At 47.4% G+C, this 20704-nt stretch overlaps 1 protein-coding gene across 1 annotated transcript in view; it reads right to left on the minus strand.

The window, feature by feature from the left end:
- The window catches only part of MTREX (Mtr4 exosome RNA helicase), a 63351-nt gene that overhangs the window by 17572 nt on the left and 25075 nt on the right, over window positions 1–20704 (minus strand). The window contains 4 exon segments of the mRNA XM_083153661.1: window positions 1256–1384; window positions 3391–3459; window positions 4878–5050; window positions 5928–6078. Coding sequence (XP_083009787.1) covers window positions 1256–1384; window positions 3391–3459; window positions 4878–5050; window positions 5928–6078 — 522 coding nt within the window.

A 20704-nucleotide genomic window follows, 5' to 3' on the forward strand; every position in this document is an offset into this window, starting at 1 on the left:
CCATTTATGTTCTTTTATTCTGACGGGTCTACTATTAAACCAGTTTATACTGCACGCCACGTAATCCTTATACACACAAGCACGGGAGCAGTACTTGTATGAGGTTGCATATGTGGAAAAGCTCACAGTAAGCTGCAATCTTAATGTAATGTACACTGTGCTGTACCGAACAGCGGCATTGCAGACTTCTCTAGGGCTTAGGAACAGTTCATAAGAAGAATCACTGAACAGCCCAGTCAGACTTATTGCAAGAAATGACGGTTTACGTCAAGGTTTTTCCTCTGGAAGAGACAGAAAATCTCCCAACGATTAATTAACTATAGATTAATTACAATTGTATTCTTTTATAAATAGAAAGCAGATGTCTTAGTCTCACCCAATGGGGCGGATTAAAGGGGGTATTCAATTGCCGGCGAGCATTTCCCGATGGGGAGATGCCCGCCGGGCCCTATTCAATGCTGTCTTCCCAGACAGCATTGAGCAGGGTATCTCGGCAGAACGAGCCCAACACCACAAGCTGTCGGCCGGCTGCAGCTCGCCTCTTCCCGGCCGCAACTCACGGCCACGCCCCATTCTCGGTCCCCAACAGGCGGGATAATGATTCCCGCCAAGCCCCCTTCTCGGTCCCCAGCAGGCGGGATAATGATTCCCGCCTGCATGGTCTCGGTTGAGCTGACCGAGAATGGGACTGGGCCGCGGCGGTCTAGCAAGCTCGACCGCCATGACCCTTACATTGAATATCCCCCTAAGAGTTGAATGCAAGTCAGTTTTAGGGACATATCTTGAGCGAACTAAGGGGGGTATTCAATGCCAGGCTGAAAAAAGTGCAGTATTCGCTCTCTCTATTCGTTCGTAGAGAGACACCCTTTTTTCACCCGGGTGAAAAATCCAGCGTCACCAAAAGCCTGCACGAATCAGTGAATTTGCCACAAAATTCATGTGGTTTTGGTGAATATGCGGCCATTTTTGCCGCCATGCCAATTGGGCTACCCAGAGACGAATAGAAAATGTAGCTTCTAGTAAGGTTCCTGCGCTAGGAGAAAACATCTCCATTTACCTCCTCTAGCTATGGTGCCCGATACCTTAACAAGTGATCGTTGCTTAAATCGAGACCGATATCTAAAACACACAGTGTAATTCTGGTTCACAGGATTGTTTGTTACTGTAAATAAAGCCAAGGTTACAGTTCGCTGTGAATGTAGAACTGTAGTCTCCCGGTGTATAATCCAGAACGTAACAGATAAAGGGCACAAACCTGCATCTCCCCCTTCTCGTCTGGCTTTGCAGGCTTTGCAGCTTCTGTGGCAGCATTTTTCAGACTCTCTTTACAGCAGTTCAGCAAAACTTCCACAACGTAAATAGGATCCAAATCTCCAGTATTCGGCTAAGATGAAAACAACAAAATAGACATTACAAAAGCTTAAGAGACATCTGGAACGTGATGCTTCGTGCAATCATTTCTGAGAACATTTTGTCAATTGTGAAATGCAAGATGTGTCCTGATCCAGCTGTTTAACTACTGAGAGGCCCCCCGGCCGGTACATTACATGTGTAAGACTCGTCCTCGCATCTGCCTTGCACGGAGTGTGTGATGGAGCACATACTGAGAATACACAGTATTGGTGCGGGTTGGACACCAGGTGGAATTCACATGTTTGTATGTGATCTGAGCAACAAAAAGCAAATCTATATATTGTGGAAAAAGCATGGTGCAGCACTCCAAAAACACATACAATTTTTTTTTAAAATATATACGAATACACAAAAAGTTCATAGTCCTCTTCCCTGAGGATGTTGTGAAAACAATGAAACGCATCCGGTGGCTAGACGCACCCTGTGGAAGAGCTGGAACCCACCTGGAGCTCTCAAACCCTGGCTAGGATGAGGTTCCTGTTGTAGCCATCGGTCTCCCTGGGTCTTGTTTTATACGTCTGGAAGTTCATTCAAGGGTTTGTTTGTTTTTAAACATCAAAGTGGATACCCCCTGACCCAGTCCTCTTGTTTTCAATGTACACAGATGATGTAATTGACAGGCATGTCCAAACTATGGCCCTCCAGCTGTTGGGAAACTACAAGTCCCATCATGCCTTGCCACAGTTTTGCTAGTAGGGAATGCTAAAACTATGGCAAGGCATGCTGGGATGTGTAGTTTCACAACAGCTGGAGGGCCACATGCCCATAATTCCTTGGAAGACATTGCGTTACTGAAATGGAAGTAACACAGACACACAGTATAGCGTAATGCCCAACTAATAAGTATGCACAGTAAGAAAAACAAGCCCCTAAGAGTATATGAAATGTTTTGAAGAGATGTACTGATCTGAGAATGAATAAAACATTATAAGCCTATATAAAAAAGTAAACAGCAATACCTATGTATCTAACCAAGTATAATGGCAGACACTCCTATCTGAAACTACAAAAGGCAAAAATCTGAGCCACCATAAGAAAAAAAAAAAAACCTACTGTAACATTAAAGAACTAAGTATATATGCACACAAAACATTTAAATGCTTAATTCTCAAATATCCCAAATCACCAAGTGAGGAAGGTGTCCACCAAATAGGAACTGGCACAAGACAGGTATAGGGCAGGCATGTAGATAAATGAAGTAAAATGGCTGCCCAGCATCTGGAAGAGGGCAGAGTACAGGAAACAGCCAAAAGTGTGGGGGTAAAGAGAACAGAAAAGGGTTCCACCCCCAAGGACATCACGTCAATATGGCCCAATGACCACGGCAGTGTCCCTGGTGCTCTAGTGGTATCACAGAAGCAACTGTGCAGCTCTGCCAGGAGAGGTCAGATGCTGGATATTACGATGAAGCAGGCAGCATTACAGTGTGTAACTAACTACTGGAAGCCGAGAAACACACACACAAAAAAAATGGTACTTCTGTATTATCTGGGCTCCCATGTTAAATGCACCCCATTTTTTCATACCCCTACTATCCAACTACGCATGGAGTTGATGTTATATAGTGTGGGGGGGTGCAGCGAGCTACCGTGCCCGAAGCGTGGCGAGCGGACGCGGTCTCATAAGAAAAACAGGAGCCCAAATATTACATAAGTACCAAAAAAATAAGTAAAAAATAAAATAAAGGGGTTAACTGACCCTAAAAAAAAAAAAAAAAAAACACATGCCCTCTTTGCCAAAATAAGAAAAAAAAAACTGGCTTCCCGTAAGGTATGGGGAGGAGCCTGTGCTGCTCCCAAAGTTGTTAACACTTTGGTGCCCAGGACTCCTGCAGCTCCACCGTGGTCCCAGTGACCACCATTGGATGAAAGGACAAATTATTTGACATAGTTACATTATTAATCCACGTACTGAACGAGTTTCTATTAAAAAGTTAACATGAGAACTTTATCATCAGTAAATAAAAGTAGGACTTACCTTTACGTTTGATTTTTTGGAGAAGTTTACCACTACACCCCATCCAAAATCATCCTCTTTATTCTTTACCTGTAAAGAGGAGCAGTAAGATGTAAGACACACAGACGGCTGCAGAATTACCATTCTCTTCTTTCCAAAATTACACCACGTATGACTGAACATGAACCCAAGTTCATGGTGGAGCCCTCTGTCAAAGGCTATAAAATGTACCCAGGACTAATGCAAAAAGCAGTCACATTGGAATCCAATTGACAGAGAAACAAAAGGGCCAAATGTAATATGGTGAGAGAATTAGAAAACTAAAGATTTTGTTAAAGCGGCAATTATTTACAATGAAAAACCAGGTTGATTTTGCCATGGAAATGATTACTGCTTTAAAACAATGGGAAACCTCTCCCAAAATCTTTCACTTTCTGATTCTCCCACCCTATTACATTTGACCCAAAGGGTGACCGAATTTATTGAGAAAATGCCTAAGTAACAGCTGCCTGTGCAGAAGGTAGTTCTAAGGAAAGCCATATACAATATAGTACGGATGTGAATTTCCACTCACACTCCTTTTACCCCGAAGCAAACCCTTCAAGGACCCAGTTCAACGTCGGTGTAAAAGGGGCAGCTGAAAAAAAAATCCGAGAACATTTCCCAGCGAATACTACCCATGTCCTGACCAGGGTGGAACACGGGGAGGACCAGAGTGGTGGGGCAGTGTAAACTGTTATGCAGGGTCATCCGACCCGGCTCCCGTTTACACCAATGGGGGAGCCCAACCTCCCTACTGCAGCGTCCTACGGTCAGTACGGAGGTTGGGCGGGGGGCGCAGACAGCAGCGGAGGCAGGGAGGAGGTGATTGGATGGGATACCTCTGTGCGGCAGCCATTCACCTTGTGAACTGGGGCTAGGGGGTGCACCAAGGCTGGGAGCAGCCCAGCAGCTTACCTTGGTGCTGGCCTTGCCCCTAGCACGACGATCCTGCCGCTTGGAGATATTACAGATAAACTCCAGATGCTTTAACATATTTAGCACAAAGATGTACATTTTAGCAATAGTTAAAGTGTACATCCCTGAATCAGGCCCATAGTCATTGCATGGTACATAACTTACAGTAATCAGATGGATCTGATAACATGACTCACAGCATAAGGTAACTTTATTTAATCCAAATGTTATGAAAATGTAAGATGGGCAGAGATATACACACACATGATAGATAGGTAGATAGATCTACCTATCGAGCGAGAGTGGGAGGGGGAACGCGCACTCCCACAGATCTATAGCTGGATCTTTTGATCTTACCTGCTGCCGGGGAGATCAGAAGATGCAGCTAAAGATCTGTGGGACCCGGGTATTTAAGCATTTGGGAGCAGGGACGCTCAGGCATTCAGATAGTCGGGGACATTTGGGTATTTGGAAGTTGGTGCACTCGGGCAAGATACAGCGCTCAGGGATTCGGGTGTGCACCTTAAGGCAGCAGCTCAATACAGCCCTACCTTAACCAAGCGCCCTGGCTGCAGAAACGGAAGGCAGTATTTGGGTTTGTGGATGTAATCTTCTATCTCTTTGCCGAGTTTAGCAAGTTGCTGGCGGATTTTGTAGTAGGTCACCACGCTGTCCTCGTTGGGAATGTGTATACCATTATACTGCTCCTCCAATTTCTTCACCTCTGCAAAGCAGGACGTTTGTGGTCAGATTCAGTTTAAAAAGAAAACATTATGTTCGATAACAGGCGTTAATCAGGTGCGATATACATTGGTAAAAATCGCTTTAGTAGACCTATTTGCATTATGGTTTCAAATAGAATAACCGCTTTCTCATGGGCTGGGATGTAATGGAGTCTGAGATTGCTGGTCGTAGGGGATGCTGGACAATCTCAGGTGTTTTTTTTTTTGAATCCCATGATAGTCACTGCACTGCTGCGCCCAAGGTGTAGAGAACGTAAAGATTTTTTTTTATGGTACCCCTTTAAAATAGCCAAAAAGGGAACAAGTTTGAGGACCAATAGAAAGCTGGCTTCATACAGAACCAAGTATGGCTGTATGAAGCCATCCCCCAGGGCGGATGGTACTGGGATTAGGGAGATATTTGTACACTACCTTGTAAGAGGAAGGTCAGATAATGACTAACAGGTTTAGCTTACCGACAACGGTTTGCGAAGTAATGGAGAATCTCCAGATGCTAAGGGCATCACGGGTGGTGTAATTGTTAGCATCACTGCCTCACAGTGCTGAGGTCATGGGTTCAATTCCCACCATGGCCCTAACTGTGCGGAGTTTGTATATTCTCCCCGTGCTTGCGTGGGTTTACTCCGGGTACTCCAGTTTCCTCCCACAATCCAAAAATATACTGGTAGGTCAATTGGCTTCCAACAAAAATTAACCCTAGAATGTCTGTGTGCGTGTACATGTGGTAGGGAATATAGATTGTAAGCTCCACTGGGGCAGGGATTGATGTGAATGTTCAACTATACTCTGTAAAGTGCTGCGGAATATGTGTGCGCTATATAAGTAACTGTAAAATAATAAATTATGGTAAGCACTTACTTTCCGCTACTCCGGGTATGGCCCTGTAATGCTGGAATTGATAGAAGGATTTCTCCAACATGTATTCAGGGTTAATTTCCTCCACACGTAAGAGGTTCAGTACCATGTTGTACGTCAGGTGGAAAGCGCTGTTTAGTGGATCAGCGGACCCCTGAGAACAGAAAAACAAAATAGATAGATTTATTCCATTTGTTTCCATAGCTGGAAAAATGTGCAGAGGCAGGGAAGCTGTAGCTCTGCAGATCACAGGACAAAGTCTGACTAATCTCACAGTGCCTGGATGGGGACAGGTTACCTGCAAATGTTTATGGCCCCCATACATTTGGCCGACTTATCCTAAAGACAAGTCGGCCCTGATTTCCTTGAGTGAGCTTGATCAGATTTGGCCCTTGATGTGCCATTTTTTACATGTGATAAATGGGATGCAATTTATCACATGTAACAAGGGGGAGCGGCAAGAGGGGTGGGGGGGCAGCAGGAGGAGCAGGGTCTGGGGTAGCGGCAGGTGGGGAGCAGGGACCGGGGAGAGCAGGGTCCTGGGTAGCAGCGAGAGAGTAAAAAAAAAAAAAAAAAATCTATTCAGAAAACTAGTTGGCAGGTGATCTCCCCTGGACCTCCCCCAATAAAGAGACCGTCCCCGCCACCTCTGGGCTGTGGGTGGCGAGCTGATGCCATTGTAATAAAAATATAAAAGCATTGAGGGACAGTGGAAGCAGCAGCTTCATGAGGATTGAGCGGCCACTGAGTGGGGAGGGAGGTGGCTGGACTCGGAAGAGACCTCGCAGCATCAGTAGCGATGCCTTGCGCGGTCAGCTGCGGAGGTCTGATGACCTGCGACGGATTTCTATGGCTGCAGGTGCGACCTAGGAGGTGCGATGCAATGCGCACATTGCATCGCAACTCTTGTCATGTACCTGAAATCTGGGCACTGTACATGTGATTTATCACTGAAATGGCATGTAAATTGCCCAAATCACAATATTGCCCATGTGTATGGGGGCCTTTACATCTGCACGAATGGTGGACCTGCTCAGCCTACAATTTAGAGCAATGCACCGGAGCCGCATTGCGTGTATGGAATAAATGCAGTGCAAGCAAACTAAGTATGCTGTGTGTCATAGCTGCCGCCACCAGTTATCTGCACCAGCTCTAGAACGGTTGTGCAATATTGGTGTGAAAAGAAAAAAAAAAATCGTCCTCCTCTGCACTTTGACCATGTGAGAAGATGAAGTGCTAAAAAGATCATTGTCAAAGCACTGAGCTGAAACAATGGCGAAGAATAATGGCAGCAAAACTACTTAGTTGTGAAATCATTGTCAGTGTTCCAACAGAAAAATGGTTTAGTGCATCCATCATGATGGGAAATCCTATTGTAAAGCGCAACGGAATATACGGCGCTATATAATATACGGTTAATAAATAAATCTATAACATTTGGCAATATACTAAAGGAACATTTAAGGAGGATAGTCATATCACATGGTTATTTTAAAATGATTGTTCTTGCAGTCTTATGGGGGTATTTAATCCTGGATCACGACTGTCGATCTGTCCTGAAAGCCATGACCCTGGCCTGTTTTCATTATGCTCGGCCGCATATCGCCAGGCGGGAGTCAAAGTCCCCCCCTGTCGATCTGCGAAAAGGGGGCGTGTCCGCGTAAACAGCCGAGGATTGTCAAAATTCGGCCGCGATCGTGACAATTCACGGCAGGCATCGACAAAACGTGCCTGACATCTTTTAAAGTTGGGCCTTTTCTGCCGATCTGCCTCTTCAATGCCATCAGGCAAGACAGCATTGAATAGGTGCCCGTCGCTATTTCCCCCGTCGGGCAATTCAAACAGTCTGGTTTAAATGTTTAAATTAATTGTAATTATTTTTTCAAAAACGGTCTGCATTGTAGGTTGAACGATGTTAATGTTCTTATTTTAAAGTGTCTCACCATTGGATCTGCTACTAGCGCTAGGGCTATTGAGCCTAAATAGGTGTTGGACCTGAAATGGTTAATGCCTAATAAACTGTAACCTAAATTGTACCAAAATGAACACCTATACTAGGAGCTAAATTTAGTGTCAAAGACACCAATCATAGTCGGCTGGGATCCAGTGACCATCAAGTAGTATGGTTCAGAATAAAGACAGAGACCCACTCATCACACACAAAAACAAAAAGGGGTTAGATTTTAGGAAGGCTGATTTTGTAGAGATGGGAAACTCTGTAAGGGATCCTTTGGCAGAGTGGAGGAACTTTGAAAGAGTGCAGGAGAAGTGGGAAAAATTAATTGGTTTGCGAAAGTAGCAAGTATTGTGAAAGCAAAAAAGTTGGCCTTTAAGAAATAAAAGCAGATGCAGAATAATGAAGACAAAGTGGTGTATTTTGTTAGAGAGAAGGAGGCTAAGAAGGTCATCAGATGTGCAAAAGCACAGGCTTAGGAGAAAATTGCCCAGTCACTTTGTAAAATGGTTAAGTTTTTTTTTTTTTTTAGGTTTATCATGAAAAGGAATAAAAACTGAAAGTGGAGTAATGTAGGGTACACACCACGACGACCCGCTCACGATGCACATCGTGAGCGGGTCGCCAGTGTCTCGTCCGACCCGCTCACGGTGACGCGGGGGGGCACGACCCGCTCACGATGTGCACCGTGAGCGGGTCCGATCCTATGGCGACCCGCACCCGGCTGTATGGTAGTCATTGAGATCCTACCTGCGGCCCCGCGCATCGGATCGGGATCGGACCAGAACAGGGAAAGTACAGATTCCTACCTGTTAATATGCTTTCCTCTACTCCACCATGGCAGCCAACTCATGGGTTAAGTCCCGAAGGGTAGTACTCTGGAAGGAAACAAAAAAGAACACTGGCCCCTATATAAGCTCCACCTCCTTAGGACTCAGTGTCTTGATTAAATAGCACACAACACACCATTATACATCAACTTAAAACATAACCACCAACAACCGGGCGGGATAATGCTGCCATGGTGGAGTAGAGGAAAGCATATTAACAGGTAGGAATCTGTACTTTCCTCTACCTCCCCATGGCAGCCAACTCATGGGTAATACCCAAGCAGTTACCACACTGGGTGGGCATAATAACACAATACTGATAATATAATGAAAATAATAAAAATAAGGTTACATCACCTTACTTAAACAACTGCGCTCAGCACCTTCCTACCAAACCGGGCGTCCGCCGACGCCGCTACATCCATTCTGTAATGTCTGGTGAAGGTATGTACTGAGGCCCAGCATGCCGCCTTACATAACTCCTGAATTGACGCCGCCTCCTTCTCCGCCCAGGAGGCCGACATTGCTCTCGTTGAATGAGCCTTCAAGCCCATCGGCGGGTCTTGACCCCTAACTCTGTACGCCTCCAGAATACAGGATTTGATCCACCTTGAGATCGTAGTCTTGCTGGCCCCCTGCCCTTTATTCTTCCCCTCGGTAAGCACGAACAACCTTTCTGTTTTTCTGTGAGATTTGGTCCTTTCTAAATATATTTTTAGCGCCCTAACCACATCTAGCGTATGTAGCCTCTCTTCCTTTGAGTTAGCGGGGTTCGTGCAGAACGAGGGCAGGACAATCTCCTGATTAATATGAAAGGTGGACACCACCTTGGGCAGAAACCGCGGATTCGTCCTTAGAACTACTTTATCAGGAAAAAAGTTCAAGAAGGGTTCTTCTGCCCAAAGGGCCTGGAGTTCCGATACTCTCCTTGCAGATGTGATAGCTACTAAAAACACCACTTTCATAGTAAGCAGTTTCAACGATACTTCTTGCATAGGCTCGAAAGGATTTTCTACTAGCGCGTTCAAGACCAGATTGAGGTCCCAAGGTGACAGCGGGTTATGGAATGACGGTTTTATCCTCTTAGCTGCTTGAATAAATCTTTGAACGTACTTATTATCTGCTAGTCTCCAGTCCAGCATGGCCGACAGAGCCGAGACCTGCACCTTAACTGAACTAACGGACAAATTCCTGTCCAGACCCTGCTGTAGAAACTCCAGCACCGCGCCTATCTCCTTTGCCTGATTGTTTCTTGACTTACAGAACTCCACGTACCTCCTCCAAATTCTATGGTACGTAATGGACGTAGATTTTTTCCTGGCCTCGAGCAAGGTCCTTACCACTCTACTGGAAAAACCTTTCCTCTCTAACATACGTGTCTCAACAGCCATGCCGTCAGTTTCCAGGTGCAGGGCTGCGCCTTCCATAACCTGTTCTGACCTATTAGGTTGTTCAGATCCGGCAGGTGCCATGGGTCTGCTATCGACATCTCCAGCAGTTTGGAGAACCACGGTCTCCTTGGCCAGTACGGAAGGATCACTATTGCGGTCACTCTTTCTTGTTGAATTTTCCTCAGCAGCCTTGCTATTATTGGGAAGGGTGGAAACGCGTACACAAATTCTGCTTCCCACACTGATGTCAGTGCGTCCTGCTTCTCTGCCCCCGGCTCCCAATGCCTTGAGAAGAATCTCTGAAGCTTTGCGTTTCTCCTGGTGGCCATGAGGTCCACCTGAGGTTGACCCCACATTTTTACGATTTGCTCGAACACTTCCGGGGACAACTCCCATTCCCCCGGCTGCACAAGCTGCCTGCTGAGGCTGTCCGCCTGCAGGTTCTCCTTGCCTGCCACAAACACCGCCGTGAGATTGTTTACGTGGCTCTCTGCCCAAGCTATTACTTCCGATACCTCCGACATGAGCTCTCGGCTCTTTGTCCCCCCTTGCCTGTTTAGGTAAGACACCACCGACTGATTGTCGGACCTCACGACAACGTCTCTTCCCACTAGGCATTTCTGTAGGTGTATGCAGGCCATCAGCACTGCCCTCATCTCCCGGACGTTTGAGTGCTTGGCTCTTGCTTCCTGGGTCCAGACCCCTTGAACTATCTGTTCTCCACAGACCGCTCCCCAGCCTGTCAGGCTGGCATCCGTGGTCACCACTTTTTGTTCTGACACCGCGAACACTCTCCCCTCTTCTAGCCTCGGTCTGTCCGACCACCATGCTAGATCCTGACGCGCCCTTTTCGACAGGACAATCCTTTGGGACTTGTTTTTTCCATCGCCGTCCCACTGCATAAGAAAACAGCCTTGGAAAGCCCTCATATGGAATCGGCCCCATTGCACTGCATCTAGAGCCGCCGAAATGAGTCCTAGCACTCTCATGCAGTCCCCTGACGAAATGCTCTTTTTGCTTAGGAGAGAGGATACTTCGCGTCTTAGCTTCTGTCTTCTGTCCTCCGTTAGCTTGATCGTCATGCGATTCGTGTCTATCCAGACACCCAGATATTTTGCCGCCCTTGCCGGGACGAGCTGACTCTTCTCCTGGTTTATCAACCACCCGTGTTGTTCCAGGTACTGCTTTACTTGGGACGTACTCCTCTCTGCCTCTTTCCTTGTCCTGGCCATGATCAACAAGTCGTCGAGGTATGGCCACACGCAGATCCCCTGCTGCCGCAGGTTGGCGACCAACACCACCAGCACCTTTGTGAATGTCCTTGGGGACGTAGCCAGGCCGAAAGGCAGGGCGACAAACTGATATGTTACATTTCCAAGACGAAATCTCAGATACCTGTGGTGCCCTGCGTATATTGGTACGTGCAGATATGCGTCCCGAAGGTCTATTGTGGTCAGAAATGACCCTTCCACAATATCCGGTAGGATAGACCTTAGTGACTCCATCCTGAATTTTTTCGTTATGATGAACGTATTTACTCTTCTCAAATCGAGGATCGTTCTGAAGCCTCCTGAAGGCTTTCTGACTATAAAAAATCTTGATTGGCAACCTTTCCATTCTTGCTCCTTTGACACTTTGATCACTACTTTCTGGTTGATCATTTTTTGTAAACTGTCCAGTAACGCGGCCTTTTCTCTCGGCTCCCGGGGTATTGGAGACTCCGTCCTCCAGTAACCGGGGAACTTCGCAAACTCTATTTTGTACCCGGATTCTATTATGTCCAGTACCCATTTGTCCTGGACGGATTGGGACCAAATCTGCTTGAACTGCAGCAGTCTGCCCCCAACTGTCTCTCTGGCGTCATTGGGTAGAGTGCTTTGCGGAATACCTTCCGTCTCTGCCCCTTTGGCCTCGAAAAAAGCTCCGATTCGCCCAGGACCTTCTGAAGCTTCTCCCCGGTCTATACGCCCTTGCTTCCTTAAAGTCCTGCGACTGGAATTTAAGTGACCTGTTGAAAAAGGGTTTCTTCCCCTTATCCTGCGGCAGCCACACCGACTTGCCGCCCGAGATCTTGGTGATGATATCATCCAGCTTGGAGCCAAATAGATACTGACCCTGAAATGGTAGGGCCAGCAGTTTCTGCTTCGACTGTGTGTCTGCTGCCCATGGCTTAAGCCAGAGCGCTCTTCTTGCTACTGCCATCGTGGCGCTTGATCTTGCCGCTAACTTCACCGCATCTACAGACGCATCACACATAAACTCCACGGCAATCTGAATGTTCTGGATGGTCTTTATCAGATCTGACCTCTGAATTCCATCCAGCGTGTCTGACTCTAGGTCATGACACCAGGACCTCATTACCCTGGCTGTTACCGCCATGGCTGCGGCCGCCTTGATTGCTGCCCCCGAGGTGACATGCTGCTTCCGCAGACTGACCTCCATCTTCCTTTCCATCGCGTCTTTAAAATTGTTCGCGTCTTCCAGAGGGAGCGTCGTCTTTTTGGAAATTCTTGCAATCGCCGCATCAACCCTCGGGGCTTCCTCCCAGTGTTTCACCTGCTCACTCTCGAATGGATACATCTTGGCTACCCTAAGTGGCACCGCCACCTTTTTATCCGGGTGCCTCCATTCTTCGTCCACCATTTCCTTCAACGCCTTTGTTAACGGAAATGTTTTACTTTTTTTCTTTTTGTCCTGGAACAGCAGGTCCTGCAATTTCTCTTCCCCCTGAGTCTCTTCTATTTTCAGAGACTTATTGATAAGAACCAACAGGTTCTCCAATAACACTGGGTTAAAGTCAGCCTCTGCTTTATCCTGCGCTATCTCTCCTTCTTCCATTTCCTCCTCTCTGAATGCCGGTCCTTCTGCCGAGTCTTGGGATCCCCCTGAGAGCTCAGCTCTGCTCCTTTTTGCCTGCATTTTTTCCACATCCTGCTTTGTCATAAACGTGTCCGCCAACGCTGTCTTCAGCATAGACACCAATTCGGTCATCTGGGGCATACCCATCTGTTGGGTTAGTTTGCAGGCGCTACACGAGGAGCCTATCCACATATCCGGCAGGGCCTTGTCACACAAACTGCACTTGGCAGGATGGTGTTTCTTGTGCTTGGCCTTTGCCTCAGCCTGCCCCTTGCTTGTGTCTGACCTAAAACACATATATCACAGTCAGTACCCGAACTGCTTCACCAACCAGTGCTTATCTATGGCTTACCCTGACTTTCTGTGCTGCTTCTTCCCCTCATCCATAGTGACAGCTTTAAGCCTGCAGCTAAAGCAAATAACACAGAGTAAGGATGATGATAACTCCTCCAGCTAATGCTGTCAGCGGAGTCTTACCGTCTGCTGGAATACTGCGTGCGTACACTTCACTGCTCCCCGCAGTCTATCAGCTCTCACCGTTCACTGGCTTCAAAGAGCTTGCTGGCCCGCTTTTAGGAGCTTCATGCTCCGTTTTTAAAGATTACCGGCGCCTTAATGACGCGCCCCCCGGTGCGTGCGGCGCGTCCGTGACGTCAGACGCCCGCCGCACATAGCCACTGGGCTCACCGCCCGACGGGCGCCCAGCTCCTGCGTCCCTGCGTGGCGCTGACGTCAGACGCTTACATGCCGGACACCCAGCTTCCGCCCGACGGGCGCCCGGCTTCAGCGCCTTCTCTCCTGCCCCAGACGCCGCACGCCGGACTCGACCTGCACCAGCCCATGTCCGCCGCCATTACCACGGACGAGCGTGCTCCCTCCGGCAGGTTCCAGCAGACCTCAGGTACCCCTTACTGCCCTCGACAGCGGGGACCCGTTTTTTCCTCAATCCATGCCTCACCCCCGACTGCTCTAGGCAGCGGAGAGGGCTGCAGCTCAGGGTAAGCCCTTCCACTACCCTGGAAGGAAAAAAAAAGACACTGAGTCCTAAGGAGGTAGAGCTTATATAGGGGCCAGTGTTCTTTTTTGTTTCCTTCCAGAGTACTACCCTTCGGGACTTAACCCATGAGTTGGCTGCCATGGGGAGGTAGAGGAAAAAAAAGGGCCCAATCTACATCCAATTGGTCGGAATTGGATCTAGATTGAGGGGATCGGGCCCTAGCCGTCCTGGTGTGTACCCAGCATAAGAGGACTAAAAATAGAGATAGTGGAAGGCTTCTTGACAGAGACAATGTAATATCAGATCATATTAATTATTTCTGCTCAGTATTCACTGCTGAAAGAGGAGAAGGGGTCACAGTTTAGTTGCAAGTATAGTCAGAAAAATGAGGGAGAAACAAGTACATTTAATAGAACTCTCAAAACTAAAAGTGGATAAATCAATGGGGCCAGATGGGATACATCCAAGGATACTAAAAGAGCTTTAAGGGGAGCTGGGAAAACCATTAACAGAAATTATTCAACCAGTCACTAGCTACTGGAGTAATCCCAGAGGACTGGAAAATAGCGAACCAGTCCCACTGCACATAAGTGGAAGGAAGAGATAAGCAACTATCGACCAGTGAGTAGTACATCAGTAGTAGGGAAATTGATGGAAACACTCTTAAAACAAAGTTGTCGAATCTGTCAAAACCAGCAACTTACAGGATCCTTAACAGCATGGGTTTACTGGGGGAAGATCATGTCAAACAAACCTTATTTACTTTTTTGACTGGGTGACTGAAGTAATAGATCAAGGTGGGGCTGTAGATGTAGCTTATGTAGACTTTAGTAAAGCTTTTGACACTGACCCACATCGCAGACTGTTAAATAAACTTAAAAGCTTGGGATTGGATTCAAATACCCCTTTCACACCAGAAATGCATAGACCAAGCCGGGAATTAAATTCCAGGGACATGTAGGGACATTCCCGGGTTGGGACCCATTCACACATGCTGACCATGCATTTCTATGAGAATCTCATTGAAAATTGCCTTAGGCCCACAAAGAGGAGGTAATTAGGGAGAGGGGTAAAGGGAGAGAGGGAGGATGGGCATTGCAGGCTTTCAGGGGTGAAATAGCACTGCTGGGGTCTGTTGTGCCACAGAGCTTGCACAGTGTCTTCCTGTATGCTGTGTGATTGCCAATGCAGACATTCCTGGCTTTCAGGGGGTTAAAGTGCACTTCTGGGTATCTGTGGTGCCACAGAACATGCAGTGTCTCCCTGCAGGCTGTATGCTGCCTCTGGGCGTGTCTGTGAGCGTCCACCACAACAGGAAGTTGCCCTGCTGGCCAATCAGCATTAGCTGACATCAGCAGAGGCAACACAGGAAGGCGGGACATGTCCCTGCACCTTTCACACCAGCCAGTAGTCCGGGAAAGACCCGGGAGCAACCCTGCTACCTAGCAGGGTTGAAATTCCTGCAAATTAACCCTGGAATTTGTCCCTGGAACCTTTCACACAAGCGCTAGTCGCGGGTTGTCCCCGGACCCAAGGGCAATTAAAATGGTGCATGGCCTACATCACAAAATGTACCAGGAAAGACTAAAAGATCTTAATGTACAGTTTAGAGCATTGAGGGGGAAAAGGGGAATATGATAAAAACCCTTGATATATTTGAAAGATTCTAACAATGTCCAAGTGGGAGACATTTTTCACAGGAAGAGGAGCAACAGAACACGAGGACATGCACTGAAACTGGGTGCCGGACGGGGTCCCGACAGTCATTAACCCGACGTCGGGATCCCGACTGTTAAAACAAAGACGTCAGGGTTCGCAAAAACGCGCTATAGCGCGTATTTTACCCTAAACCGGTCCCCGGGGACTCAGTTTTTAAAACTAAAGGGGTCCCCGAGGACGCGCTGTGCTGAACCTATGAGCCGACGCCGTGTTTGGCTGTCACTGCGTCTCTCTTGTGATGATTGCTGCAGTGCAGTGTGGGCTGAAGAACCTCCCCCACTAACCTCCCACTCTGGAAGCGAGGAGCCGAGCACATCAGGCCAGAGCGCCCCTCCCATACTGTGACGGCAGAGTGTGGGCAGAAGTCGCCGCTTCCTTCTGGTGCTGTGTAGCCGTTGCTCGCGGTGTGCGCGTCTCCGTGCTCTCCCTCTGTCTGTCTCACTGACACAGCCCCGGGACGCTGCCGTACGCGCTGTACGGCAGCGTCCCGGGGCTGTGTCAGTGAGACAGACAGAGGGGGAGCACGGAGACGCGCACACAGCGAGTAACGGCTACACAGCACCGCAAGCAACATGGGTGAGTCTCACATCTAGCCCGGGCTGCGGCTGTGTGTACGGGCGGGGTGGTGGACGGAACAAGAGGCCCCGCGCAGAGAGGAGGCTGGGCACCAGCAATGATGGGAGAGGGGATGTACTAAAAGGAATGAGTGGAATGACAGTGTTGTCTGCAGATAAGGAATGCCAATTGACTATAATGGGAGAAAATGACATACATATAAATGACATTGTCTCCCATTATACTGAATTTGCATTCCTTATCAGCAGACCAGACTGTCATTCCACTGTCATTCCTTTTAGTATGTCCATGGGAGAGGACTACTGGGTGTGAGGGAGGCCGCGCTGTATGAATGAGCGCTGCAGGCTGGGTGCGGGATAGCCTTATAGGTCACTGCCATGGGCTATATGTGATTAGAAGTGGAGTTATCAGGTTACCCCCATAATACTTCATGTGTCATTCTATATGGGGAGGCGGAGGTGTAATGGGGCTATGGCAGACCTTGGACTAATGTGGGCTACCGAATGGGGTTATGGGAGATCTTAGGGTAATGTGCCCTGTTTAATGGGACTATGGCAGGTGTGTGCTGGGGCTATAGCAGACCATGGGGTATCTTGTGCTGTGTAGTGGGGCTATAACATACCGCAGGATAATGAGGGCTGTGTAATGAGTCTATGGAAGACTGCAGGGTAACATGGGCAGGCTAATGAGGCTTTGGTAAAATAAAGGCGGTAACTTGGGTAGTATAATGGGGCTATGGCAGACCTCAGGGTAATTTGGGCTGTGTTATGGGAGTATGGCAGACCTCAGGGTATTGTGGGCTGCGTTATGGGGCTATGATAGACCTTGTTCCAATGTGGGCTTTGTAATGGGGCTATGGCAGACGTCAGGGTAATGTGGGCCGTGTAGTAGGACTATGGTAGACCACGGGGTACCGTATGATATGTAGTGGGGTGTGCCGCTGTGTAACGGGCTTTGGAAGACTGCAGGGTAACATGGGCTGTGTAATGGGGCCCTGGCAGACCATAGAGTATTTTGGGCTGTGTAATGGGTCTATAGCCGACCTGACGTTAATGTGGGCTGTGAGCTTTCTGTACTACAGCTGTGTGGATTGATATGGACATTATTTGGAAATTATTTCATTCATTTTATTTCTGATTCTGTGTTGTGTTTGTGTGTGCTTGTGACTTGTTTAGTTTTCAGGTTTATATAGTTTCTAGTATATATGTATCTTTATGGGAGTGGGCCAATTGATACATCCCCCCGACCCACATGTGCCATGCTGGGGAGAGGAGGCTTTATTTCGTTGGGACCCAGAAAAGGTCAGGTAGGACCCCAATTTTTAGAAGTGAAGGGTCCCCGGGACCCACTTTTTTGGGTGGTTTTCGCGAACACTGGACGTCCGGGTTCCCGACGGCCGTCGGCTATTTTCCCTCGTGGGGGTCCACAACCCCCATAGAGGGAGAATAGAATAGGTGGCGAGCGCAGAGAGCCTGCAAGGGGCTTTGTTGCACTGGCCACGCTGTCTGAGACCAGGCAGTCGGGATCCCGACGTCACACCCCTGAAACTAGAGGGAGGAAGATTCAGGGGAAATGAGGAAAAATTACGTCACAGAAAGGGTAGTGGATAAGTGGAATAGCCTCCCATCAGAGGTGGTAGAGTCAAATACAGTAGAGCAATTTAAACATGCTTGGGATAGGCATATGAATATCCTTACAAAGAAATAAAGGATCAAATATGGTTTGAGGTAACATTAGTTTAAAAAAGGGGCAGACTAGATGGGCCAAGTGTTCTTATCTGCCATCAAATTCTATGTTTAAATCCCTAGGTCATAAGTGGCGATCCCCAGCAGTTTAGTAAATCTAACCATATATTCTTAGCGTTATACTGACAACCAGAAGATGAGGCGCAGTCACCCAAGATGTGACTCCACTACAGAGGTAGAAATTCGGTGGCTGGTCTTTCCGCCAAGATGCCTATTCCTATTCTGGGCCTGCCGGTGATCCTCGCTGCCTGCATTGAATAGAATCCATAGAAATCACTTCCAGGACAATTTACAGTCTGGTGACCCTTTCCTGCGATGTGATCTGGAAAGTCCTCCAGAAGAATGGAGGAGAAAAAGAGCAGCAGCCCAGAGTCTAAAATACAATGGATATTCTAATGCGGTTAAACTGACGCCTTGGGATACAACACAAAACTACTCTCTGTATTCCACTGTACCCAATGCGTCCATAGGAAAGTTAGGCTATTACATGGGGAGTGTTGATAAAAGGGTCAGGAGAGGAAACCTATACACCGCAGAACATCCTGCAGGAGGACACTGCTTCTGCCCAGCAAGAACTGCAGCGTCTGCATGTATTCCCGGCCAGCAGGGCAGATCTATTGGTCATGCACAATAGCAATTGTCATATTAAATTCTGAATGTGCCCCCTCATAGGGTTTTCCCAGACGCTTCCTAGAACATGCAAATCACTATAAAGCTGTAAAGGCTTCAGAGCCCTTTGTATGAAAGTCTCTGATGACCAGGTGTTGTTGCTACACATTTGCCTCCGACAGCTTGGCAATACCGACGTTCTTTCCATTAGAGAAAGGAAGCAACAAAACTCATTTAGAAGTCCTTGCATAATGTCATAAAACTTGAGATCATTCCCAGCTCAGCCTGCTTTCGCAATAGTAGTCTGAACTGGTGAACCCTGAAGGAAGGCCAGGATATTTAAAAAGGTCACGTCAATGTAAATTAATAACCACTCCTCTACCAAAGACATTCTGGAACTCTAGGAGGCACATATCAAGATACATTAGGAGGAGAATATCCCTTTCAGACATACGCAAAAATCCTGGGTTTTCGCATGAATGCGCATCCACCCGGGACTAGCGTATGTCTGAAAGGGTCTTCCCGAGATTTCACTCCCAGATCCTAAGCACCTGCAATCTAGCCGGGTCACTAAGATCCCGGGATCGAATCCTCGGTAGTATGTCTGAAAGGGGTTATAAGTGAGGGAGAGTCAAAAAGGTTCTACAATCTCAGCAGTGTGAACGGTGACCCCATAGATAGAGGAATGAACAATTAACATGCTCTTTGTTTTTGTATTATATAGCTTCACCATACACAAAACACACAAAAGTAACTTACATAATTCCACTACAGCAACCATTTAAAGCTTTCCTTAACCTCCCACACCAACCATCATGGTGGGTATTCAATGTGTGCTAATATTTGCGACAGTCAGAAATATTGCTACACACCTATTCAATCTCTGACATTTTCGTCAGTCTCATCTCCCATGTATTTACAAATTAAAATTGAATCTGCAATCTGAAGACGCTAGATTGTGGAATTTTCAACAAAATAAGTAAAAGTTTTTCACCGATCCACGTGTTTTCCCTACTGTCGAAACTATCAGACAGCCGGAGATTAAATAGCCATTAACAAATTGGCTGATCTGTCCTACTGTAGGAAATGTAAGACTGTTGGGGAGGGGGGGGGGGGGGGGGGCGCACCACAGCAGAGTGTGACACCTCAGTCAGGGAAGAGGAACTGCACTGGATTTTGAAAGATGCAGGGTACCAGAATGACCATTGCATATTATTAAACTCCTGCTTGACTGACCAATCATGTGGACTACAACGTTCAATCACAACCTGGGATGACCGCAGTGGTGGCGGATGAGCAAGCCCCCTTGCCTGAATCTTGGCAAGCGAAGCTACCCTGTGAGCCTATACTTTTGCAGTAACGATGTTCACTTGTGATGAAATCTAGAAATTCCATCCAATATTGTATATACCTTTTAACGTTGACCGTTTTCAGGTCATCCTTCTCTACTGTTGACTTTTCTCCATGTCGACTTGACCCCCGACAACCTAGTGCATGTGGACCTAATGATTGTCCAATTACTACAGATCTTCTATAACCCCCCCCCCCCCCCCCCCCCCATAGCAGTACCACTGATCAGCAAGTCTTCCCAGGGCAAAAGGTTAGAAAGACTGCTCCCCCCCAGGGACTACTGGGTAGAAACACAAAGTCCTCCTACATAACTGCACATCATGCAACCTGTAGACATTTGGGGACAGCATGGCCAAGTATGTTACTAGAGCCATACCAACACTGAAGCAAGGAGACAAATTTTGTGTGTTGCCTATGGCGTTCCATCATATAACAACATTCCTTTATAAAGAGAAATAAACTTGAACCGAGAGAGGGGTTTAAGCTCTAACCTACTTAGCTGAGTAATGGCTCCTGCAGGAAGTGTGCAATCATCCCTTCCGTTACCCCACAAGCATGACAAAGTGATGGCACGATCTCCCACCTCTCGCAGTTATTCCAGGTTTGCCATTTCCACTGACTGAGCAGAAACAGAAGATCTTTTAATGGTGTCTGCGCTGTGGTATTTGGTCTGAGAGTTCCATGTACATTGGAAGGCTGCTAAGCCGACAAAAATAAAAACCCACCTTCACACTAAAGTGAAAGACTATT

The sequence above is a fragment of the Crinia signifera genome, chromosome 1 (assembly GCF_055691185.1).
Source record: "Crinia signifera chromosome 1, ASM5569118v1, whole genome shotgun sequence".
NCBI lineage: Eukaryota > Metazoa > Chordata > Amphibia > Anura > Myobatrachidae > Crinia > Crinia signifera.